The 27,074-nt window shown below is 41.3% G+C and overlaps 1 protein-coding gene across 2 annotated transcripts in view; it reads right to left on the reverse strand.

Annotated features, from left to right (window-relative positions):
- cacna2d3a (calcium channel, voltage-dependent, alpha 2/delta subunit 3a) overlaps nt 1-27,074 on the reverse strand; it is a 106,677-nt gene that overhangs the window by 72,940 nt on the left and 6,663 nt on the right. For both annotated transcript variants that reach the window (XM_046396596.1, XM_046396595.1), the window contains exons 3-4: nt 11,520-11,636; nt 2,796-2,855 (exon numbers count right to left, since the gene is read on the reverse strand). In XM_046396596.1, the coding sequence (XP_046252552.1) occupies nt 2,796-2,855; nt 11,520-11,636 (177 nt within the window). The remainder of the gene's footprint in view (nt 1-2,795; nt 2,856-11,519; nt 11,637-27,074) is intronic.

Genomic DNA, 27,074 nt, shown 5'->3' on the forward strand with positions numbered 1-27,074 from the left:
ATCCAATTTACATTTCTGAAAGATCAAGATTGATGGATTGTCAAAACTGTTAAATATATTTTTTATTAACCAACAGCTCTGGTTTTCATATCACTATATAGACAAACGTATTGGGACACTTGAGCATTTACAGTTTTCCTTTCCTTTCTCCTTTCCAGTTCATCCCAAAGGTGTTGGATGGATCCAGCCGTGTCTTTATGGACTTTGCTTTGTGCACTGGGGCACAGTCGTGCTGGAATAGAAAAGGGCCTGGAAGCAAGAGGCCAAACCCAACACCTCAAAATCAGCCCTATAAAGATGTGTGCCTTGATAATTTTGTCTATATAGTGTATATTAAATAATAAAAATAATAAGAACCATCCAAACCAAACGGGTCCACATAAAAAAGCCTTTCATGAGTCTTGCTCCTCTTTGAAGCACTGAAGTGTCACAGAGCGGAATCCTCCTTTAAAGCTCAGATGGGGAAAATTCAGAGTGTGTGGAAAATCGGGCAGGTGAACAAATAAAAAAAGGAAAAATGGAAAGAAAGGCACTATGAGAGAAAAAAGATTAAGAGCTGGGCAGCAGACAGTGGTTAGACTTAGTGATTGATACTCCCTAATGACCCATGACAGCAGAAAACCTCAGGGCATTCACTGTAATGCCTTAAAGAGCTGACAGAGTAAACACATACTCACCGCCACAGACAGAGACGAGGCACACGTAACACACACGCCATGGACTTTTTAAGTAGTTTAACAGAAAATACTCCCAAGTCAGCTTAGCATCACATTTCCTCCTTAAAACTCAAGTTTCTGCTGTCGCTCCTCCTACTGTAATAAACACTGTTCTGAGATGTGCACGACGTGAAGCAAACACAGGCAAAAGCATCACAAGTGCACTGTCTCTCTCTCTCTGGCACGCACATACACACACACACACACATACACAAAGCTGCACTCTAAAAATTAAAGCTGCTCAAATGGATTTGAGGCAGAACCATGAGAGCAGAGGCTGGGTTTGAGGGTTTCTACATGCAGATATGATTTGCCCAAGTCTGCAGAACTGCGGGTAGAACTCCAAGCTAATAGTTTGAAATTTGTTGAGTCTTTGAGTAGGAATGCAACAGTGACATAATACCATATAAAAAATAAAAATAACAATTTTTTTAGGTTTCAGGCTGAAAAAGTAAATTCTGGCTGAAAAACATGAGGATTAATTGCTTCACGTCCAACAAGATACATAAGATTTGTCCCACATACAGTTTAATCTGTAGTTATTACTATTATACATCTGCAGGCAAAGTCGTGCCTTAACTGAGCAGCAAATTTGTTCCACTGAAACTAAAGTTTTCCTGACCTGCAAAGTTGAGTGAGCTAGGTTCATATTTGTCAGTTAATATATAACATATTTTTACATAACAACCTAAGGTTACATGGGGTTGGGGATTACATTTCTACCATTCATGATGTCCTTACTTGTAAATTACAAGGACAGTGACTTCGTCTTAACAGTTAACCTATGGAAGTGGACTTGACAAAGACTGTGAACAGAGGACCAGCATCTGTGTGTATCATAACTGAATGATGGCAAAAACGACAAAAGAGGAATTTTCCAATAAGAAAAACATAAAATAACACCGCTAATATATGTAACATTGGGTCCGGTCAATGGAAAAACCTGTAACCTCCTTTTCTACTAAAATGGAAGATCGACCAAGGCAAACACCAGCGAACAATAAAACCTCACATTTACTATAGACAAGCTTTCCATCTAGTACATACACACACACTAGAGGGTGCAGGGAGGAGTCAAACTTATTGCCATAATGTCATGACAGGTTATATATCAACATTTTTTTTTTTTTTTAGTATTTAGAAATAAAATGCCCTGCTGGATACAAGAAAAATCACAGTTGCGTACTGTGGCACTCCATACACAGATGCCAAATTGATCACCAAAGCACTGATTGCAGAGCTTGACAAATGTTGCCACAAGTCATATGTAGCAACAAACATGCAGTGCGAGCTGGGTCTTTTTCTAACCAGCTTGATTCTGCACTCTGACAGCGAGGATTCCTTCTTAGGACATTTTACAGACATTACAAGGAGCTGTTGGCATGAAAACAGCTCCTTGTGATCTCCTCATACGCTCCAAGTCGTTCTGACTTGTTTTCACTGCCCTGTGTGCAAGCACATCTCACCGTCACTGAGAAATCCGTCTAGAATTGGCTCAACGTGAAGACTCGTTGTCTATGACTTTGTACACTTACCCAGAGAAAACAAAATCATTAATCAAGATGGACCCATCAATGCACAGTATGTGAGCACCAACAGATGCTGAAGGGGCAGGGTGGACTTTATTGAGTGCCCAACAGTTAAAAGAAAAACACTTATGTTTATATAAATCTTTTTTGTGGACACGTCTTTTTGGCACATCTGTTCCAGTGTTCCACACCTGACAATGTGATGGTGGCAGGCCAAGACACTTGCTGACAAAATGATTATAGAGAGAAGTGAACTAACATGCACTCTTTTCACTTAAAAGAGAAAAAGACTGTTAAGTCTAGTCAAGCGAAACAGACCACAAAACAGGATTCCTAATGCCTTTTCTCCCCATAACTCTTCTGTTGTGTTTACAGAGGCCCTTGTCAATCGCTGGGTCTTTCTCCCATTAATCTCAGAAGCACTGGCTTCTGTGGTATAAATTATTTTCAGCATGATTTAATTAACAAACTTGCAAAAACAGGGATTGAATGGCTTCGTTGTGATAAGGTTTGTGTGGTCAGAATACATCCAGGGGACACGTGGACATACCTGTAGGTTTGGATCCTCCTCGTGCTGTAGGTGGGCCTCCTCTGCCGCCTCTACCAGTCTCTAGGGGAGGAGAGGAGAGCCAAGGGGAGCAGAAGAGGATGAAGAGGAGAGGAGAAACATAGTAGTCTTAGTACAAAGGTGAACTGATCAGTGGGTCAAAAAAAATAATAGGCAGAGAAACATCCATGAAGAAAGTAGTTTCACAACTTGCTTTTCCCTCCTAGCACTAGAGAAGCAGACAGACATTGGCTATCTCATGAAAAGAGACTATTTTCCTAAATGGTTCAGCAGCAGAGGTAATGAATGCCTCGGGATCTTTGGACACCACAACACACTCCATCATCACTTCATGCTGTTTTACACATGCACTCGCGCTCTGTCATACAGTCAACAACACAAATGCACAGACACACAGGCTCTCACTCTGTCATCACCCTCTTGCTGCTATTGTCTGCTGTGCATGCCTGTAGGGTGATGTGGGTATCTGCATCTTTGGAAAATAGCTTTTTTTTTATTTTATTTTTTTAATCTAAGACAGGAACATGTCATTGTCATCATTCTCAAATAAAAGATAATCATGAGGAAATGTAAGATGCACCAGTCCTTCTAAAATAAAGTTCTCCCTGCTTTATGACTTGATTTTTATTTTTATTTTTTTTACAGAGGCAAAGAGGAGTGAAAAATATTAATGTTTATTCGGAATTAACAATGAATCGATTATTTTAACAAATGTCAGAAAAAAACATCATTTTTCAGAGACCAAGGTAACATATTCATGCAATGGCTGGCAAGCAGCAGCATTTCAAACGGGCTAAAGTTGTAGAACCTGCTGGAAGATTTTCGTTCCCTGAGTAACAGATTGACTCTCAGGGATCTCTATCTCACACACACAAGGACTTCTTTCTACTTCCAACTGTGATGCACATGGTATGTTCTCATAGCAAGTCAATTCTCTCATTCACAGCTGGTCCTGGTGTCTATGAGTTTTGGTAATGCACTTCCATTTTGCATTTCCATTCAAATGGCTTTACCCGTAAAACTGCTGCAATCAGCCAGCTCATTTCAGCTGAGCCGTGTGCGTGTGTGTGTGTGTGTGTGTGTGTAGGCAGACTGTTTTGGGAAGCAAACACTGTAATCTACTGCCTGGCCAATCATTTCTTTCACCATAGCAACACACCTGGCCACTGCACATTGTTGCATATCATTCTGTTTTTGGCTCCATTCAGTTATTGATACATGTGTATGTTTGTTCTGCTTCCATCCTGCTCTGATGGAGAGCAGCAGAAGATCCTTGCATGTCCTCTCTGGCCTGGATATTTTTTAGAATTACACAATAAATTCAAAGGCATGTATATAGTACATACAATGCGTTTGTGTGTATGTGTGTGTGTGTGTGTGCGCGCATCTGCAGCACTGAGAGGCAAAACCTGCATCAAGTGCATCTGCCAGAAATCCACAACAAAGCCTTTTAGGAACAAACAAAGATGAGGACAGGAGGATGAGAGAGGAACGAGAGAATAACATTCTCCAAAGGTCTGAACGCTTAGCCTCACACTCAGAGCAAAATGTCAGACGCTGCCGGTGAAGTCGGCGTCAATAGAAGCGCGCTTTTCAGCTATATAGTGAGTGGGTGATGGTGTGTGTTTGTGTGTGCATGTGTAAATGTTAATGTTCTTCTCAACTGATACGTGTAAAGGTATTAGGCCTTTGACCTATTTTGTTTCGCAGCCGCTTGTTGCAAATGTCAATCATCAAACGTGAGAGGATGCAATATGCTGAATTTTAAGATCTGAAATTGAATATGAGTACATACGTGTGTGTGTGTGTGTGTGTGTGTGTGTGTGTGTGTGTGCTTAATATGCTCTTGTGAGATGGCCTGTAAAAATGTGTCACATTGTGAAATGTAGAATTTCTTTCTCCTGTGAATCAACAACAATAACAACAATAATTTAATCTCTACTGCACTCTTCTGACATAAACTCATGATTCCACCCATGAATAATCTGCTATAGCATATTATTCACGTACTCTAACCGTAGACAGTAGAATAACTGGATGGAGCTTACATGTCTGAAAAGTGAATCCAGTGATTTTTTTCTAATGGCCGGCAGGTGGGTGGGGGCTTGGCTCCACTGGTTTCAAAAAGTAATCCCTTTGTACAGACTATGAGAAAATGAACCTACTTCTCATTTGATTTATTACTTCAGTAAACAGTTAACTAATTAATTCTCGGTTTCTATTGCTAGTTTCAAGTCTTTTTCAATACAGCATGATGTTCATTTTGTAAATTATGGTCCAATTTAGAGTAAGATACACAACAAAGCAGTGTGAGCTTTAGAGCAAGGCTACTTTGTGACTGACAAGGTGCTGCCACAACCTGTCGCATGCCATCAGACAATATCCAATCAGGATAGAGGTGTAGTAACGCAACAGCCATAATGCCAAATTGGAGGCTTGAGTGATGTCATGGTGGCTCCATCCATTGCTTATTATAGTGTCTGTGAGGGTAACTTGCCATGCAGGAAGATGAGAGTTAAAGCTCTAGAGTAAAAATAACTTGTATAGTGGCGGGGAGTTTTTCAATTGGAAAAACAGATTAGAGATAAATAGGTACTACGCACTCCTGTAAATTTCAATTTCAGCATATCACCAGGATGAACACCCCAGGTGGTGTATTTGTCTCTGTGTGTATGTTGTGCTGCTGTGGGCGTATGTGTAAGCGTGAGCCGTCTGTCTGCGTGTGTTTGTGTGAGCCTCGCATATATTCAAATGAGTCTGCCACGTCTTTTAGTCAATAGGTGGTCCTGCCAAAGTGTATGATGCAGTCTAAAATAAAGAGGGGAAATGATTTTTTTTTCTCAAGTCACTCTGGCGAGGCTCAGGCTTGATACAAGATGACAGCAATAATTAAACTGACACAGTCAGAGAGGCAGGCCCTGTTGTGTCCCTGTAAGCACACACACACATGAATACACAAAAATACGCATTCACAAGCTTTCACTGTAGCTGACAGGGTAAAAGCTGAACACACAGAGCTAACAAGACTTGCTGTGGTGACTGGATTAGATTTGTTAGCGTTATAACAAGTGTCTGGCATCCCTACTTGATTACCGATCTCTGATGTATTACTGCTGGTCTCTGTCTACATTACAGAGCTTTTGATTCTCAAACCTGATTAGGCCTAGACTTGTCTGCTCAGGGTCAGGCACCATTTTTTCTTAATTCCTACCAGCTCATTTTATTTGTCAATTTGTTGTGCCTATATCAGCAAGGTGGAGCAAGGTGTTGCGTTAACAAGTTCATATTTGGGCCCTGTTGCTTTGCCAGGGATTTCTGTGATATCTGGGAGGTGTCAGGTTGACTGAAATGATACATATTAACACTGAAAATGATGCCTGTAAAGAAGAAATTTCCATCAGGAGAATGTATTATGCCTAAGAGGAGGAAGAGTCTGAGGTGTGGGAGAAATTTATTGACATTTATGTCAGTCACGATATCTGTGGGTTTCACTAGATTCATGTCTACCCCTATTAAGAAGGTCCCTATCTTTGATTTTAACCAGTTCAGAACCAAGATCCACTCCCCTTGTGTAAGTTGTAAGTTGAAGTAATCTCTTCCCCCTCAATTAAACACAATTTCTGTTCCTATTTCATCATTTTTCAACCCGCCCCCTTCCTCCCACCCAGACCATTTCTCTGACATTTGCACTCATCTACCCCCTTTCATTATCTGACATCCTGTGATTATGATTTGGCTGACAAAAGATTCAGCTTGTTTACACTTTCAAAAGTTCATCAACGATCCCCCTCATTTAGCTGTCAACTTGATTGGCTTATTGTTCTTGCGCTGTACTTGCTGTGTGGTAGGTTTCCAAACAGTTGAAGCCAGTGACCTTAACAAATGCCTATCTATTATGAATGCAACAGTAAAGTTGTGAAGGTTAGCGAAAGCTGTCATATATAGCTGAGCAATGCTAACAACCACTGTCAGAGAAGCGGAGGGGGGATGGGTGGCGGTCACATACATAATTGACTGGTAGCAGAAGACTTTTTAAGCAGTACATTAAGCCTTGCCTCGGCACATTCCCTCCACTAAGGGGAGGGGAGGGCAGTGGCCTGAATCTGAATGTTCTCTTGAGGTAGCCAAAAACAAGACCATAGACAACTAAGAACTAAATAGGCTCACATGAAAAACATTCCCAGAGGTTCTGTGTGCTGCTGGCTCAGCATGCATTAGTACTTTGGGTTCAAATTGACCTTTTCTTTCCTTTTTTTTCCACATAATCATCATTTTGAGTCATCATTTGTTGGGAACATGTGAATACAGTGAGCGGTGAGTAGCAGAGTTGCTCTTTAATAAGCAGCTTATAAGAGTGACACATATTAATCAGAGGTCAGAGATCAGCTGGAAAGAACTTTTTCTGTCTAAACTTGTTTGTACCATTAAAATGTCCACATGTGCAACCTTACACAATATAGCATTCTAATGCACTTGAATAACCTGGCATCCTTCTGTTTCTCATTTGTAGGAATAAATGCTAACTAAGCCTTGGCCTACTGGATCAGGGCAGGTCCTACGGCTCTTAGTCTTGCAAGAGGTCTGATTCATTGAGACCTGAGCTGAGAAGGACTGGCTCAGGTCAGCCCATCAATAGCACTGGGGACAGCAATTAATATTGTCAAACCAACCAGGGAAGAGTTGCAACATCAACAAAATGGGAAAGTGCTCTGTGACACTTTGCTTCCTCTGTTTTGCACATTTAGATTGGATACAAGCCAAGTGGACAGAGGCTGGTGGAGAGATACAAAAGGAAAAAGAAAGAGAGAGGGGAAGGCAGGAGCTGGGGGAAGGGGTATTCTTTGAAACATCAAGTCCCAATAATCAATGCTTGACAAGTTCTCAGCAGTTCTGCTGACTGAAAGGGAATATGAAGGAAATATTAAGTGTTTAACCCAGCTCTGCCGCCCCTCTCTGCTCTGTCTCATATTGTCTCTTTCTTTACACTTTCTTCACTTTCATTTCATGCTCAAAGTGAACTTTTGACTAATCTTTTCTTTTTTTCTTGGCATTTACCTTCCCCATCCCTCCCACCTATATCCCAATTTCATCATTCTGGTAAAAAGAAAGAAGGAGAGGAAGAGACTGTTGCTGTCCTGACATCTACTGGCTGGCTCTGCCTTGTCATTAGTTGCCATCACTCTCAACAGACATTCACAGACACAGACACACACAAACACATAGATGTGGCAATGATCTGAGACTGAGGGCAGCTGAAGAAATGAGAGAAATGAGGAGAGCAGGGCTGTGAGCTCAGCATGATGTGTGGTGTGTCAATGAGGCGGGCAGAAGGAGGAAAAGGCAGGACAAGATGGCAAGGCTGGACCACAACATTATAATCCCTAACACAACTATGCTCACTTAGGGCAAATTCTTCAAGTTTAGTGCTCATATGTATCTGCAGTCAGTCATCAACTAATGTGTCACTACTTTTTTTCTCTTATTAGAGGAGATAACTTCCCATCAGACAAAATCTTTTAAAAGGAAACATAACAAACGACACTGTCTTCTCACCATCCTGTTACATGCACATTCTCAATCTGTGCAAGGAAAAACTCGCTGAAGAGATGAAAATATATATTTGTGCTTTAAATTCACTCTGCATGTCAGCAAATGAAAATTAAAGTTCATAGGAGGTTTCTGCTGGCAGAGAAATTTCATTTAAAATCCTTTGTGTGCTTTTTATTTTTAACATACACCCATGCAGGCTTCCCCTGCTGTACACTGGTAATCATGTTGAAGACTACAGAGGCATAGCTGCCACAGGTAAATGATATCAGCAGGTACAGAGCATGCAGAGACCGAATGCCATTACAGGAGAAACAGCCCTAGCAGCAAGGCATCCACTCTGCTTTGAAGTGCATTTGTCACATGAAACACAGCCGTGCTTGACTTCAAAGAGGGCATTACAATAGCTCCACGCCTTTCAACTTTGATAACAACATGTTCACTGTTTCTTTAACCGTCTGCTGTCGCCACCATTTCCAGCCAGCAGACAAGCCAGGAGAGGAGAGGAGAGGCGCTGCTGCCAGATGCTGATAATATCCTACCAACTCTGAAACTGATGAAGGTAGGAGCAATTAGAAAATAACAACGGTAAGCTAATATGCTTGGTGCGCTCAGGAATAAAACACACAAATAAACAAACATGCCTATGGATTACAGTACACACATAAACTACAAGCAAGACCAAACACAAAACATCCTTTTGAAACACTTTTTGAGTGGCCTATTTATCCATGATGAGGGAGAGAGGGCAGCGACAAAGGCACAGTCAGATGCCAGTTCTAAATGCAATTACAGATACATGTTTATGTTCTTTCCCACTTCATTGCACACACAACATACCATACCCAGAACCTGCAGGAAGCTTAAATACTATGAATTAAGCTTATTAGCATACTTCCCTGCCATATCATTATGCTGTTTTCAAATCAAAACTATCATTATTAACACACAACAATGAACGCACAAACCTTTTCTCTCTTAAGCACGTTTAGAAAGAATGACGTCAACTAGCATACACGCATATTTACAGGTGCACCCTTTTACAGCAGCAGAGGCTGCTGTCTCTCAGCAGGTGGTGGCGAGTGACAAAGAGGGTGAATCGACGTGGAGACGGTTAGATAAAACCACGTTGTCGGACAGGAGAGAGCGTCTGCACGGAAATTGAATCGCTGAAGCGCCACATATACTTTAGCAAAAGGCAGAGAGATGGGAAGAGGCGGAGTAGAGAGGGGGGATGCAGACAAAGGGGCGAGGGATGCTTAAGGGCAGCTGCAGGACTGCACACTAGGACAGACAGATGAGAGCTTGGGTTATAAAAGCAGAGAGAAATTGGAGAAAGATGTAGAAGAAGAGTGAAAAGGACTGGTGAACACTTCCATTGTATGTTCATGACTAACATCACAAGGCCATCTGGCAGCGTTGAAAATGAGAAAGGTGGAGGTGAAGTGGAATCATGAGACGAGGGTTAAATCCTCAATGGAGACACACGTGGGGTCTCTTTCATCATTCCTCTACTTTCCTCACATTAATTTCCTGTAACATTTATTCTTCCTGCTCCCCCCACGACTTTGATCTGTCTTTTGCTAAAGCGCAATTCCATCACTCCTGTATCCAATATTCCCTCTCATCTTGTCATCAACCCCCAGAACCTTTACTCCACACTCATATGAACGTACACTCGCACACAGCCCACTGACATGTACAATTATCAGGCATCCAGCATACGGCCAGGTGGCAGGTGGTTTTGGAGAGGCTATTAGCTAACAGAGTCCTTGTAACTTCAACGGGTTTAACACATTCTCAAGGAGAAGGTACACACAGACAACTACGTCAAACGATTTGTTACATCCAATCTTACAGTTTAATGAAAGTTATACTCAGACAGTTGAAATGGGTTGACTAGACATGCAGTTTTGTGATGAATAAAAATAGTTCCATAAGATATATACATTTAATACTGGTCTGGAAAGTGTGTAGCTGTGATTTAATAAAAAAAACAATATTCAATATTATTAGGAAACTGATTAGGTCCTCATTTTCTGCTACAGGAGTTAATAACATAACCACTAACAATATTCAATTAGAACCTTCCTTATATGCTAGCAATAATTGTATAAGAGCAAAAGTCATATTTTCAAAATGCCAGATGACTCATGTTAGCATTCATCTTTCCTATGTGCTCAGCGAAGGCTGTTGTATGCATGTGGATGGGTGAAAGTGCGAATGCTTCCAAAGTGGATGTAACACTGTGAAACGCGCATGGTCACGCAATCCGAGCAGGCAAAGGTATCATACATAAGAATAATAACACAGGCACAAGCAAAGCGAAAGCATGGAAATGGTTTGTCACTATCTGTGTCCCTCTCTCTCCCTCCCTCGCTTCCCTTTCAGCTTGTATCCTTGGACCAGACTCTCAGAGAGAAATCCAATTTCTGTTAACAGCACCATGTCGTCCTGATAGGATCTATCACCTGGAGCTAGAGCTGCAGCCAGAGAGGCAAAGCTCTGTGGACATATCCTGAACTACACCTGTTACAACACTGACAAACACGCGCACACACACTATATGCTAGTCATGAATATGCAGGAATACTAACACACAGATATTGACAAGTGTGTTGCACACATGTAGCAAGAACATTGGTGAATGACACGTGAGGACAAAACATTCAAAATGTGTGATTTCAGTTTTAATTGACAGACCTTTGTCCTAAAATACCCTCTTACAGGTCAGTACAGACACTGATGTTTGGTCTGAGCAGATCAATACAGTGACACAGACACTGACGGACGGATCACAGCCTCTCGCCGTCTGTCACCTCACCCACATCACTCGCCGTTTTCCCCCTCTCCCCCTCACACGCATACAGCAAATGCAAGATGTGTCTGATTTCACTGTGGCAATGTGACACACAGCACCTCTTCAGAAGTCCAATAGGGTCAGCAGAGTGGTCAGAAATATTAACTTCACCAAGGGATTTTACTGAGCTCAGACCAGTACTTTAACTTTTTTCAATGGATGTACCAATACAACTTAAATCATCCCCATCCTTTTTGTTGATGTCTAGAGGAAAAATGTCATTGTTGTTGTTTTGTTTTTTTCGCTTAATTCTAAAGAAGGTTCAGGTTCAGTGTTCAGAGTGACGTTTCCAGAAGTACCTTCATCGCCTGGGCTTTCTTGTGAAACATCTCCTCCATGTCCTCTGCCAGCCTCTTAACCAACCGCAGCCCATCAATCTCCTCCACCCGCACTGCCCGCTCAAACTCCTTGTATTTCTGAAAGAAAACCACACATTAATATTATCAGGTTTCAGTAACTGCGACTGTTAAATCATTGAACAATGTGGTATTATTCAAATAGATTGATTCTGAATTTTTTTTTTGTTTTGTTTTTACTTTACTATACGTGACGTAAAAGCTCATTGCATACATGTCCCAGTGTGAGCTCAGGCTAATGTTCATGCACAGTAATTTCACTCAGTATCACATCTGAACATGACGTCTAAGGCAAAGTACTGGGAAAATATGGTAATCCTGCTTGCAATCATGACATTAAAGTCTTAAAACATACACTATATAGACAAATGTATTGGGACAACTTAATATCACACCAACAGGGACTGTAATGATATCACATTCTTAATATACAGACAGCTTTGCAGCTATAACAGCTTCCACTCTTCTGGGAAGGCTTCCACAAGATGTTTCTGCAAGAAGTTTTACCCGTTCATGCAGTAGAGCATTTATGAGATCAGGCAGTGATGTTGGTTAAACAGGCCTGGCTCACAATCCTCAGTTCCAGTTCATCCCAAAGGTGTTCGATGGGATTGAGGTCAGGGCTCTGTGTGGGCCAGTCAAGTTCTTCCACACAAAACTCATCCAACCATGTCTTTATAGACTTTGCTTTGTGCACTGGGGCACAATCATGCTGGAATAGAAAAGGGTTTTCTCCAAACTGTTGCCACAAAGTTGGAAGAAAAGCATTGTCCAAAATGTCTTAGTATGCTGAAGCATTAAGATTTTCCCGCACTGGAAGTAGGGGGACAATTTCTGAAAAACAGCCCCATCCCCATACTTTGTCGATATGGTCTACATTATTATCAGTTATGAAACAATTCATATTCTGTTGGTATTTTTGGAGGTGAGCTATGAAAGCAGATTCTACAACACACCAATTCAAAATAAAAGTCAAGTTTATTTATAGAAAATCCTATGTTGGTCTCAGAAAGCTTTTTACAGCATATGATATTACCAGTTGAAAACTTCACAAAAAGTTTAAGAGAAAAAAATGGGAAAAAACCTGAGGGAAAACTTCAGACCCTCTGTTCAAAGATAGACATGCAATAGGCGTTGCCTATAAGGACCAAACATAATTACATTACACAATAAGACAGTGGCAGTTCTGCAAAGTACTAAAAATGTATTACCAGTGGTTCAAAAGTGAGCTGCATCCCTGCAAAACTATAAACGAAACCAATCACTTGAGCCAAGAAAATTATCATCCACCTTCAGGTTTTACCAACCACTAAGCATCAATGACACACTGCTGCCCTCGGTATCTGCACTCCACTAAATCACATTATTTTGCAAGAAACCAATACTAGAGTGCTTAACTTAACCAGCGCCTTAACCGGGGACAGTGACATTAAGTCTTACTAATTCCACACCCATACATGCCACACACACACACACAGAGAGAGCTGATCTAAGCAAGAGGGTATACTCATACAGAAAAAATGAAAAAGAAGAAGAAAAGAAAATGATTTTTGAAATCTGTGCAAAGCTGAAGGCGGCTGTGTTCCTATGTTTCACTCTTGGGGGATTTAACAGAAGATTACCGCCATATCAAATAGCATGCCCTCTCTAATGTTATGCCAACCTGCTTACATGCATGCTCTTTGCTGTTCCTGTACAGCAACACACACACAAGGAGCAGGGTGCGGGAGGGAAGAGATCACAGTAGGAGGAGGAATGAGGACAGCATCAGACACTCAGGCAGCAGCTTTTGGATTTAGGCAATCATCTGAAAAACTGCAGGACATCACCAAACACAGATGAATATTTTTCTGCTTCATACCAAAACTCTTTATAAGAGTGAGTCCTTTAGCTGTGGCTGAAGGTGGCAAATAACCCTTGGTTTCTTGAGTGAACTAAGACAAGTCAGTTTATTTAAACAATCAAACACAAAAAGAGACACTGAGAGGACAGTGGATTTGATCAATGATTCTTATCTTACTAAAATTGTGGGTACACCGCTTTCTTCACTTCCCATCCCAAGAGAAAGACACAGCCAGACAGACAAACAGACCAAAAAGGGAAAAGAGAGATAATGGGAAAAAAATTAGAGAGATAGAGGAGAGAGGGTGTGATAGGTAGAGCAAACACTGTGTGGGTGCAAAGAGATTCAAGAGATGTAACAGACAGGTAGGTTTAGGAACGCAGAGAGGGTGGAGAGATGTTATGGATGAAAACTGAAGGCAGAAAGTAGGATGATGGATGAGCAGAAGGAGCATGGAGAGATAATTTTAAAGTGGGAGGTCAGAGGGAGTGTGAAATGCTATCTGTATGTGTAGAGCTTCAGGTGGGCACAAGTAGAGGGAAGCAGGTTCGAATTGTCAAATGTACATTCACTTTAATATTTTCCAACATAAATAGTAAGCAGAATGACTTGCTGTGTACTGCACAAGGTCAAATCTATTGATTGCTACATTCATCATTACAAGGAGCCAATTATTAGGAGTGCAAGAGCCATAGAGCCTGAAGGTATATAACATCACTGTGATGCCAGAGTGATCATGTAAGAGGGAAGTGCTTGGAAAAGAATTACAGTAAGAATTAAGGTAGGAGGGATTTTTTTGAGAGCAATTATAGTGATTAAAGGAAGGAAGGTCTGATTCATCAAGATATATTTGAGAAGATGAGTGTCCGACTTATGGTGCAATGGGATCTGGGAGGAGGGCAGCCGGAGTAGCAGAGCTACAGACTGTAAGAAGGTTGAATAAAACAAAAGGAAACGCTTGCTGTTTCATGTTTATCTCCGTATCATAGCATCAACACTCTGTTCACAGTCATAGCGCTGAACAGTCAGTGCATCTTTGAACCGTTGCCTAAGTGGCACCTTCACTGCCAAATTCATTTGCATGTCCTGGCAAAACACTTTGGAGTATCAAAATTCTCTTCAAAAGCCCCTGTGCAGCCATCCAAAAAATACTTCAGTTTTGCATATGGGACAAACGGGAAAGAAAGAAAGAAAGAAAGAAAGAAAGAAAGAAAGAAAGAACCTTTGCCCCTCATTCAACAGCACCACTAATCAACTGCAGCCTCAAGTAACAACTCCTGTGGCCAATCAAAGCGACTGGCTGATGACTCAGAAGCCAAACCACAGCGACAGTAACCATATGAAAATCTGAGCGATAATCCCACTGGCTGACAGACAACTGCAGTGTGTCAGAGCGACAGAAAATCCAGGTTTTAAGACAATCCCAGTTCCTGGCTGCCGGTGGTGGGCGGTTAAAGCTGACAGGTCAGCTAAAACTTGAACTGGCTTGACTGGTTTCCTCACCAATTTGCTCTTTGTGCTCCCTCCCTTTGCTTGCTCACTAGAGCTTCTAATTCTCTGTAGTTTGTGTATTGCCTGCTTTGCTCTCTCATCTCTCTTCTTCTCTAGTGCACCATCTTCCTTTGCTAATTATCAAAATTAATGGGCTGGCTTCATGGACTAAGTCATAGCATAGTCATAGATTTGCTCCCTTTTTTCCTAGTAAAACCAGTCCTTGTCCATGAAACTGACCCAAAACCGACAGATACCGCACACTTCACCGAGGCGTAAGGAAAGCACTGAATGCCGACGGCCTTAAGTGTTTATATGTTTGTGATCACGTTTGTGTGGTCAGTGAGAGGCTAAGAGGGTTCAGCTGACCACAGGCTGTCTGCAGCGCTATGTTCAGTCAGGCTGACCAGAGCAGACCAGGCTTAATTAGCTTGAAGCTATCCTCTTCACATCACATCATCATCTCAGGAAAGCCAACTGACATGCATCCAGAACCACCATTTCCCACAAGAGGGGAGAGGAAAGCTTCTACAACAAGCTTCAATGGCAAGTAGAACAGTCACATAGTGGTGCAGTGAATAAGACAACCAGAGGAGTCAGATTGATGAAGTATCTGCAGTGCTGAAGTGTCCTTGAGCCAGACAGAGAGAAACCCTTCCAGCTCCAGAGTTGCCGCAACTGTATGCCAAACCTGTGCTCAGATGTCTCTGCAATATCAGAAATACCGTGGCTGTTCAAAAGTCCCATATAAGCAGAGCTGCTTTATGTAACGAAATCGTTATTTTCAAGATTTGCACCTGAGAAGTACCTCACAAGTCCTGGGATTTCTCTGCTTCAGAGTTGGCCATTTGTATTTGGGATGCACTTAGCCTGGAGCACCTGATGAGCTCAGCACAAAATAATGTTTCTTTTCGCTATTTATTTCTTCCCAAGGATTGTCATGTTTGCCAGAAGTGGATTCGGTTTGTGCACCTGGACACTGGCCTGATTTACCAGTTTACTGTTCATTTCACCAGGGAGATTTCTAACCTACAATATGGACTGGGCTTTTCACACCTAACAAAGAAGTTGTTCCTTTATTTTAATAGTCACCAACTTAGCTGCTGAGATATCTTTGGGAGACAGTAAAAAATTGTACAATATGATAACAATAATAATAATCATAAATAATCATTTCACATTCACCTTTGTTGGATGAATGATTTTTCTTTTGCTTTTCAGCTGGCCACTAATTTCATTAACCACACTAAGTAACAGCAGCTTGGGAAGGTGGGGCTCAGTGTGTTTGCATTCAGTATACAGTCACATCATGAAGCGCCATTGAAGCAGCTAGAGGTTGAGTAATAAATGGTGGTCTCCTAAGCCAAAATATTTGTGTATGCTTCTAAAGATTTGTATCCCATACAGCAAGGTGCATATTGGGCTGTTAAGGCAGAGACAAGCAGTGGTGACACGTATTGTGTGGTCTGTGGTAACTCAGTCACCCCTCTGCTCTGCTGCATCACATGAATGAGCTGATGCTGCTAATCTCTTTCTTACACATTGTGCTCTGGCTGTGGGGCAACAACCAGAGAGTAGAATCCCCAAGTACAGGCTGCACTTTAGTACACAGAAACAGAGACATGTGCAAGACTGCATATGCACACATGTACCCACACTAAAGAAAAACTCAGTAAGTAATACAATAAGGATATAGTAGATCCAAAACATAAAAGTGTAAACCTAAACCTTCTTCTGTAATTGACAGGATATGTACAAGCATACAAGCACTGTTTCTTACTGTTTATCTGTTGGTCACAATGAAGTGTTAGACAGTAGACTGGTGAATGCTATAACCTAATACAGTAAATGTTTGCATCTATGAATGTCATTTCCTTGGGGTCTGATAATAAAGTGATTAATGAAGAGGAAAAACTTCATTTCACACTAAGACTGAACCCCAATCCCCAAATCCCAGCTCATTTTACGCGTCACCAGAGCCCACTTTACCTCAGCCCACTTTCACACAGTCGCACAGCTGTTTGAATCTTTCCTTCTCTCTCTCTCTCTCTCTCTCTCTCACACACACACACACACACAACTGGCACAAAAATGTATGTTCACACTTCAGCATCTGTGAACAGTCACAGACATAAACTTGTCTCATCGGATTCATCGCTTATTGTTATTCAATTGTTTTTTCAGCACATATATTAATTACATTGTTAAAACGTCAAAGGGGCAAATCATGATTCATAATTAAGTATCACTCAGGAAACATGTGACCAAAATATTAATGACTAGAAGCCAAAACTGACTTTTCTTAGATTGTTGCTCAGATGTTTTACTGTCTCTCTGGCTCAAATCAAACTGAACATTCACAGCAGAACGAGGCAGAAGCATGTGCCAAGAAGCCAAGCCTACGACCCTGAATTACAAGTCCGTGTGTTACAGCATCCTGTCTCATTCTGGCTGTGCTATTTGGTTTCATTCACAAAAAGCAGCCTTGTTTGTTTTGCGTGTTTGTGTGCCTTCTTGTCTGACTACAAATGGATGAGACTGATTTGATGAACAAAAGAGACACGGCTCAGAGAAGCCTCTGAATGTGTGTGTCTGTTTTCAGAGATGACGAGGGACAACACAGGGACGCAGAGACCAGTAAGTCCACTTCAGAGACCCTTTGTTGTACTGATCTCTTGAAATAAGCAATGGATTCTGGTGAAAAAAAACCCCCAAAAAAACAACTTCACTGAAATGATGATCAACAACAGGAGAGAAAGGAAAAAAGGAAAACTGATGAAAAAAGAGAGAGAAAGAGGAAGAAAGGAACTGAATATGAGGGGCTCCTATCACTCCCTCACTCGGCCTACTCTTCTCAAACTATCTCCTTCTTTCATCCATCCATCCATCAATGAATGGCGTTTGAAAGCTCAAATCAATATCCACTGATAAATATGAACATCAAGGATTAGCATTTGTCATTCATGTATCATAGGGTGAAATTTTATTAGGGTGTAGCTGCAAATCACAGTGTTTGCAGTTTTGCCTTTGCCAGTATGATGAGTCGTCATACATCAGGTACAATTTTCTAAGTATGCTGCTTATTTTAACTCCATGCGACGTCAAACAGTCAATAGTAGCTGAAAAGATGTTAAATATGTCAGATGCAGACCTTGCTGAATTATTCAACCAAATCCCACAAACATGAAGATTAAGTGCACTTCATCTGAGGTGCACTTTCTGTACGTGTGCATATGCGTGAGCACGTGTGTGTGTGTGTGTGTGTGTGTGTGTGTGTGTGTGTGTGTGTGTGCAGGTGCTTTTATGTGTTCATTAATGCAAGCTACATCCTTGTGCCTACAGTGTAAGTGCATGTATTCTACTAAAACATGTTCAGGATGACAAACGTCTTGCACTGTCATCATTTCACATAAAACGGCCACAGATTCCCCAAAGCCGTGTTTGTAATTACAGCGAACACGACTCTGGGAGGAGAAGGGTCGGAGGAGGAGGTGAGGAGAGAAAAAGACAGGTAGGACCCACAGGCATCATATGGCTGAAGTTAATTCTGCTTTCTATGTGTGTGTGTGTGTCGGTGCGAAGAGACAAGGGAAGATGAGAGACCGTCTCAAGCAATTGCACTTTGACTGATGCTGAATCCCCCCTCATGTGAAACACTCAAAGTCTGTTACTTGGGAAGGGGACAAGAGCGTCAGCCCAAATCCAAAGCAGCAGCAAAACAGGATCCCCCTGGAACACAAAATCATTGCCATGCCCTCCTCCTTTCATACCCCCTCTTGTATGCCAGCCGACAAATTGTTCCCTCAAAAGAAGAGCACTGGCTGGAGATGAAGTGGAACAATTAATTTCACGCTTGTCCTCCCCGCCTCAAAAGCATGTTGGTCTGAGTCCCGCAACCGGTGGCACAGCGACACTCCCCATGGATTGTAAAACACACAGGGAAAATGTAAATTAAACACGCAGTGTAAATGCTAATCACACAGACATAAAAAACAAGAAACTTTAAACACAAATAAAACTCAGGGGTCATAGACTGCCTGACTGGCCACGCCTTGACGGCTGCTCCATTCACCATAATGCAGTCTATCAGTGGGGCCAAATATAGTATTGATCATAACGCAGAGGTGTCTCAAAGTCAGATCAATGCACTGAGAAAGAACAGGGAGGATTGTGAGAAGGCTTGCGCACACATACAACTTTGACAAACCACTCAATCAAGCGGTGAGGGAAGGGCAGTTCCTGATAGGGACTAGACTGTAAGATGAGAGCTAGACGGGCCCTGGACATCTACCACGCAGTCAGAGCAACAGTGTGAGCTGAAAAAGCTGGAGAAGGAAACCAGATTGTGGTATGACATGATGATGAACAGCTGGTATCCTGGGCTCAGTCGATTTGGTTTTTATTTGTGCTGCACTGAGTCACATCTGAAATTATCTAAAAGCAATAGCTGAATATACACACATTTGACCACATCGTCAAAATTTAAAACTAAAACCCACATGGAATTTTTCTTGTCAGAAAAGACGTCAATTTTTTTTCGACAACTTAATTAAATTGACCATTGGCTTAATAACAATGTCCAAAATATGCTTTCGCTTCGCCTTTGATTGACTAACGCTCTGTTAGGTCTAGACAGGTAACAACAGCTAAATGATGATCCTACAAGACTTTCTTTATCATTGCTGTTACATGCCTGTTTCCTATTCTTCAGTGTGCTGACAGCAGCCGTAAATGTGTTATCACCGGAGCAGACAAAATCAGAATTGACTCTTGACAGTAAATCAATTCATTTAGAACTAAAATGTGGAACTTAGCAGTGAGTCATCAAGTGGAGTACAATCGTGTGCATTATCTCAGGGTAATAGTTTTTCATCCCCCAATATGTGAGTAGTTATACAGTGAAGTTAAACCTGAAGATATAAAGACCAATTTTGTGACTGTCTCACAAAACATATACATTTCAGATATTAAACCTGTAAAACTCCAGAACAATGATCATAAATCACTAAGCGGTGAGGTAATTATTCTGCCTAAGCATTGGAAGGATATACAGCAAATACTGTAAATAGTTTTAGCAAGGTGGGGGGCATAAACATTTGTACGACTGAATCAAGTTTCATGGCAAGTCATCCTAAAAGCTAGCAGAAAAACAACAACAAACTTCACTCTTAGCAAGCCGTTCATGTGGGATCACGACCATCCAACGAAAACTGCAACACAAAATTAACATTACTTCAAAATGTGTCAAATGTGTTGCTATGCGAAATCTCAGCTTCAGTGTGACTTGTATTTTTGTTTCCTTATTTATTTTTGGTGTGTGATTCATAATTTTTCCTTTCACATTTCAGTTTTTTTTCAGCACCACTACGGTAAATGGACAAATGTTTCAGGGGCTGGAATTCTGCGTTGCTGCACTACTGCACCGGTCTGATAAACTTTCAGTCACATCCTGCAAGTAGCTGTGAGAAGTGACTACAGAACTAGCACTTCATAAAAGCTAAAATAATCTCCACTATCTGTTTTCATCACTTGGAACCTCACAACAGACATTTAACCCCTCACAAGTCATGTTGCTCAGCATAATTGAAACCACTTACGCACCTCACACATTTCACTCCTCAACACAATTTAAGCACCCGCAGCTCCTGAGTGTGTATGTGAGCAAGAGCTTCTGCGGTGATGGTGTTTAACAGCTGCCTGAGGGCTATTGAGAGGAACAGCAGAATACCAGCTGTACACTAATAGGAACACACACACACACATACACACAAGACCTTATGGCATAGCTGGTAGCGACGCTCAGGAGTCTGGGTGCACGGCGTCTGTTGGGTATGCACCATTGCCGATCAGAGTGGGTGCCAAATCCCTGCTCTCTCTAATGACCACCATCTTTCAGTTCCACACATGCCTTGCCATCACAGTGTACCCCCCCCCCACCCCCACACCCCCTCACCTACAAACACACACAGAAAGCTCCTAAAAGGCTGAGGCTGACATCACCAACACCAGCATGAGAACTTATCTACCCAAAAATAATTCCTTTATGAAGCACTAATGCCGTTTCCCCTTTCAAAACTTAAGAAGCCAGTCCAGGAAATGTTCTCTCTCCCATATCCACTCCAATTTTTCTCTCACAAACATAATTCACTTCATCCAAAAACATAATAGCACCAAGAGCAGGTCTAATCTGTTCACATGGAACTGATTAATAGTCCCTGGTCTATCTGCAGTTGCCTGCATTCAGTTGATTTCAGCATAGCAGTGGAAAACATTTTTCATGCTTAGCAGCATGTACAGTGTGGCCCGCTGCTTCCCTATTCCACATTCTCACAGTTTAAAATTGATTCTAGCAGCCTGCGTGAAAGTGGAAGGAGAGACCGAAACTTTGTGGCGGATGTATAAACGTAATATTTGTCCTCACTATTGGATATTTATTATGGCAAAGTTACACTTTTTGGACCACAGTTTCATATAAGTTTGCTCTGAAGGCCTCTCAAAGAAATAAGGCCTTAAACAGACCACCTGCAGTGGAGAAGAGTTCTTCTGAGACCCACAGAACATTTATCAGTTAGCACTATGAAGTGAACAATCTAAAGTAAATGTGAGTATAAAATATAAATTAACATAATGACATCCAGCTCATAATGGACATAACATAATATTTTTGATAGGGATCCCTTAGATTCATTTCTTACTCAAGATACACACCACTTAAAAATGATCTCAAACTTAGTTTGACATGTCTGTTCTTAATTTTTTTTCATCTATTGCTGACATATACGCCAATAACAATATATGCAAGCTAATAATGCATCTTAATTTGCATTTTGTTATCCACACACTGAAGGCATCTAGACTCTAGATATCCTAAAGAACTCTCTGCGAGAAGCTGTCGCTCTTCAGAATTCAGTGAGAGGTGGGAAAGTAAATACACGTTTGTGCTTAATCGATACAAGCCGTCCTATCAAAGGATAACAATTTACAGCTGCGTTTTGACGCCAAATATGGAGCCATGAAGTATGCTAATCTTAACCTCCAAGAAAAGCAACCAACAGTCAAATAATTAAAATATGTTCTGCTCTTAGAACGAGTCAGTACTTATTACGTTATTACTAAAAAAAAAAAACAAAACAAAACAAGAATGCACAGGCAGTTGAGTAATATGATAACAATTAGATATATTTATATAGTCTTAATTCCAAGACACAGCAAACCATCATCACAGAAACAGTGATAATTCTTATGTTGCCTCACGTCACGCGTGTTGGAGTCAAAAAGTTGTACTTAAACACATTGATTACAAATTACTGCCATGCTCATATTGTTGTGAAAATATTTGGGAATTAGAATGAATGATGGAAAATGAAGTCTGTGTGTGCCCTCTTGACTTTAGTCGCTGCTTGATTTCCTCACTCCTGTTTCTCTTCTCATGCACTGACTCACTCAGCCTGAACGGCCAATCAGAGCAATCTCTCACACTGACAGGCTCCACTGCTGCTCAACTGGCCAAAAAGCTGCCAACAGGAGCTGACTTGTGCCAATGGAGCAAGACACACCGCAAAAACTAAAGCCACAGGCGCTTGTTTGCAAATCAGAAAACTTTTACATTTATGGCAATATTCAGTTATGGGAAGGAACTATGAGCAATACTACCTTAACCACAAAAGTCGACCCTTACTCAGCCTATGTGCCAACAGTGATTTTTTTGGCCACTAAACCACCTGAAAAAACACTGCAAAATGGGAATTCTTCTGGGTTACTTCAACCCAAGAGTTTGATAACTCAACATGATACTGCAATCTTCCAAATGGTGAAGAAGACCATTGAAAGGTTTGTGTATGATTGGAATAACCACGACTTTGTCACCACACGCCCACAGCATAGTAATAAATTCAGCTCTAGCAATTCAATAATTAGCTGGAAAGATGATTATGTAAACCAAAAACATGTTGTGACCATTGGGAACAAAGACATTAGATGGCTTACATTCAGTTAAAAAAAAATGGGCTAAATCTGACCGGAAAAAAAGAACAATTTGTGGACTAAATGTAGACTTCTTACTTACCACACAGTATCTGTGTTTGTTACTGCACATGCCAACAACACCATGTAATCAATATGGCTCCACACTGATCCATACTGATCCTCTGTGTCTAAGTAATCGTTTGTCACTTACTCAGTGCTCAGCATTACCACAGCGTCATCCGCACATTAGCTAGTGCAGGCCTCTAGCCAAAAAATGCATTACATGGCATGTAAAGGAGACACAATACATGCACTGATAGTGAGAAACGTTTTAGAGATGTGTATTGAGGGGAAGCCTGCTCAGTGAGTAACAGGGAAAGGCTAAATGCTAAGAGCATGCGCGTGTGTGCTGATATGCGCTCTCACATTGTGTTTATGTATAACTGTACTCCTCCACCCAGTGTTTGCAAGTGTGAGAGATGATAGCAAGTGCAGGTGAAGGTCATCAAGAGGAGGAGCCTCTGTTGTCCCACGGAGCTGGATTTGGCAGCACTCTCACAGTCTATGAAAAGTGTTGTGCAAATGAGGTGCAATGCAGGGATCCATAAAGTAGCCAAAATAAGTGTGTGTTTGTGCGAGTGTGTGTGTATGTTGGCAGAGTTGATGTTGAAGAGTTGGGGGGGGGGGGGGGGGGGCTTGGGACACATACTGAGACCACTCGAGAGTGCAGCAAGTGCACGACATTGTGCTAGGCCAGTGGAACTATTTAATGGTGGATGTGGGCACCAACACTTACTCCAAACACCAGCATGTCCCAAGATCCCCCCCCCCCCCATGTATTCTTTAGTGCCGTAGCTGCATCCTATCCATTATTAAAGCAGAGGGATGGAGGGAGAAACGTAGAGAGGGAAGAGGAGAAAGAGAGAAAAATAAGTGGGGGGCACACAGGGCCGCAAAATCACATGGGCGAAAATATTGACAGAGGGAAGAGTTGACAGAGAGGTTGAAGATAATAATGAGATAAAGTCAGAGGAAGTAAGACAAGAGAAAAAACAAGAACAAGCTGGACGTTTAGGACATGTAAGGAGGTGTTTGTGATTGATGGGAGCAACTGTAATCGGTGTGATGTCCTCTCATCTATTCAGGGTATTGCTTCATGCAGACCATCTTTACCTACAGCACACAGGGTGGACCCAAACAACCAGCACAGATGATTGATGTGGACAGCAGCAAGTCACAGACAGTCCTTCACACAATGCCGCACACGTTAATGTGCCTGATAGTACTAGTCCCACCCCTTTACCAAGTTGGCTAATGTTTGCTCTATGCTTGCAGTCGAGTCTAGAGCACACCAGGTGAACAATCTGTCATAATTACAGAAATCTGTGTGTGTGTGTGTATGCGTGCTTGTACACCTGTGTGTATCCATTATTGTCCGGTGTACAGCCACAATGAGATGCTCTTTATCTGCAGGCCAACAGAGGCAGAGGCAGCCCTGAACAGCTGATGACAGATGACAGTGGATATTCATCTTCAGCATTCATATTCATCATCCTAAAAGCACAGACACACAAGGTGTTACGCTGTATGCAAACACTCTGTGTGTGTGTGTTTATGTGTGTATCTTCTGTAGAAACTTGAAGAACTGGGAAGAAAAATCATCTTTCTTACAAACACAAATTAACTACTAAATCAAACTCTTTTCACACTGGCAAATGAATTTAGTCAGAGGGACCAGGGATAAATCAAAGAGTTAAACTGCACAACAAGTCATCAAAAGACACTTGATTTTCTAAGCCCACAAACACAGCGTCAGCAGTTGTGCTCTTTAAGAATTTAAGTTCTTTAATCCGGTAGCAAAGGGCCTCGCTCCCTGCTCCTGAGCTCCCTACAGCAAAGGCAGGGTGTTTGGTTCACAGTGTCTTTTCTCATGCTTTTCTCACCAACAAAGCACTAATTACAGTATGAGTGAGTGGCTGTGTTGGCTAAAGCTGGCCTGCTAGGACATGAAAGGATAGCAGCACAGGCGGCACTCCTGCCTGCTAAGGCCGTAATTAACTCTCTGACATGAGATTCTCCCTCTTTCCCCGTTCCTTTTTTCCCTCTTTTGCTCTCTTACACACACAAGCACACACACACACACACACACGTCTCCCCCCCCCCCTCTCTCTCTCTGTGAGTAGTGGAGGAATCAAATTTAGCAAGATCATGCTTTGGTCAATGAGAACAAGAGAGGGAGAGAGCAACAAGCAGGAAAAAGATGGGAGGGTTAGGGGAGGTTATGGAAAGAGGGACAGTCATCAGTACACACCCCTACACACCCCCTTCCCTCACCTCATCGCCAGCCGTGCTGAACCAGACCTGACAGCTATTCAATTTTCCCAAAGCTAAATCTAATCTGCAGCCGTCTCCCCCATCACTGACACACTGTTACACTGGAAAGCCTCAGCCATAACCCACCCTTGGCAGCAGATTGGCACCGTCGCACATAGTTTCTCTGCCGCCTCCACACAGACGCACACGCTCACGCACACACACAGAAATACAATGTGATCCATAGGACAAGATAGAGAAACAGAGGGCAAAATAAGAAAACAAAACTGTTCTTTAAATGAGCATTACGGACAAGTGACGGAGCTTGACTGCACAATTTAGAATTTTTTATGGTCTCAAAAAATAACTTATTGCAATTACCCAGCAGTCTAAAACTCAGGTTTCACCATGGGTGAAAGCTGTTGTTTGGATCACATTTTTATCTGCCAGGCTGCAGCAGCGTCCTTACAGTCAACACTGAGGTTGTCTGAATTCTTTCTGTACAATGCAAACCCCTAAGAGGTTTTTGTCACAAAGTCTGTAAAGCTCTCTGTTAATATATCTCACCATCAGGACTTTCTAAAATCCAAGAAATGTAATTTTCCTGGTGAATTCATTTTTGATTTGTATTTATCTGTTTTAAAACACGTAAAAATAACAGAATCACCCTTGAAACTACTAAGTGTAATTTGGGGGGATTTGTAGAATGCAAACTCCTCCTCAGATAATTAAAATTCTCACATGACCCCAAACATTACAGTGAGCTAGTTGAGATACTGAGTGTTCTCAACTATGAATAAAACATTTTCTTAATTTTTGGAAAAAGATACAGTTGTATGAAAAATAAAAGGCACTTAAACAACAATTTCTTATTAACCGGTATGACAAATGCATATCTTTGGTAAATGAAAAATGCCGAATCAATTTAAAGCCTAAAGTGTCGTTTAACATGAGTAGTGAGCGAAAAATAATAATGAAAAAAAACTCATATTGCAGTTCCACACGCAGCAAGAGTCGTTCTTCCATTGTTGTCATACAAATACCTAATTAATTTTAAATGAACGTGGAAAAACTGAAATGCATAATCATTTCCACTTTAAAATTAGATAATTAGTCACGCTCCTAAATCTGGTTATTGTAACTAAAATACATATTCCGAAACAAAAATAGATCCTTTTCCCAAAACAGACAAACACAAAACCGCCTTCTGTGGAAACATTAAATTATGTTTTTTTGTGAAACAAGTCGCTGTAGTGTATAAATCATTTAACTCATCGTGTGAGACAAAATTCACTGATCTCTCGGGTTAATAAGATTCTCGGAAAGCCAGTTAGAAAACCACGAATAAACTGGTATAAAGCAAAATGGGTTGATGTCAAGCAAAAAATGTGCTGTTTTTACACAAACAAACAAAAGAAGCGATAACAAATAAAGTTTGACTGATAAATCATGGATCAGAATGATTTGAAGCAAAAAATGTCTTCCAAAAATGTTTTTTTTTTCTTCTTTTTTGAAAAGGTGACACTGTAGGTTTTAATTACCAGGGGTTTTTTTTCCTTTTTAATCGGTCTGTGATTATACCCTGAGGAACTTATTAAGGCAGTGAAAAAGAGAGGAAAAAAGAGGGAAAGCTCTGTGCATTACATCTACTGCAGACAGGGTGCTGGCAACTGCAAGGTGGACATGCAGTCAGATGTAGTGATTTTCTTTTTTCTGTCAAAAATTCATGATTTTAAAACTATAAAACACTTGACTCTCATACATTCATTTGATGTAAATCACTCTGCAGTAACAAACAGTTTGCTGCAAAAACTAATGACCGACGACATCAGTGGACACAAATTTAAGGACATTCATCTCATCCCTCTCTGTAACTCTTTCTCTCT

Source organism: Scatophagus argus, chromosome 8 (genome assembly GCF_020382885.2).
Source record: "Scatophagus argus isolate fScaArg1 chromosome 8, fScaArg1.pri, whole genome shotgun sequence".
Taxonomy (NCBI): Eukaryota; Metazoa; Chordata; class Actinopteri; family Scatophagidae; genus Scatophagus; species Scatophagus argus.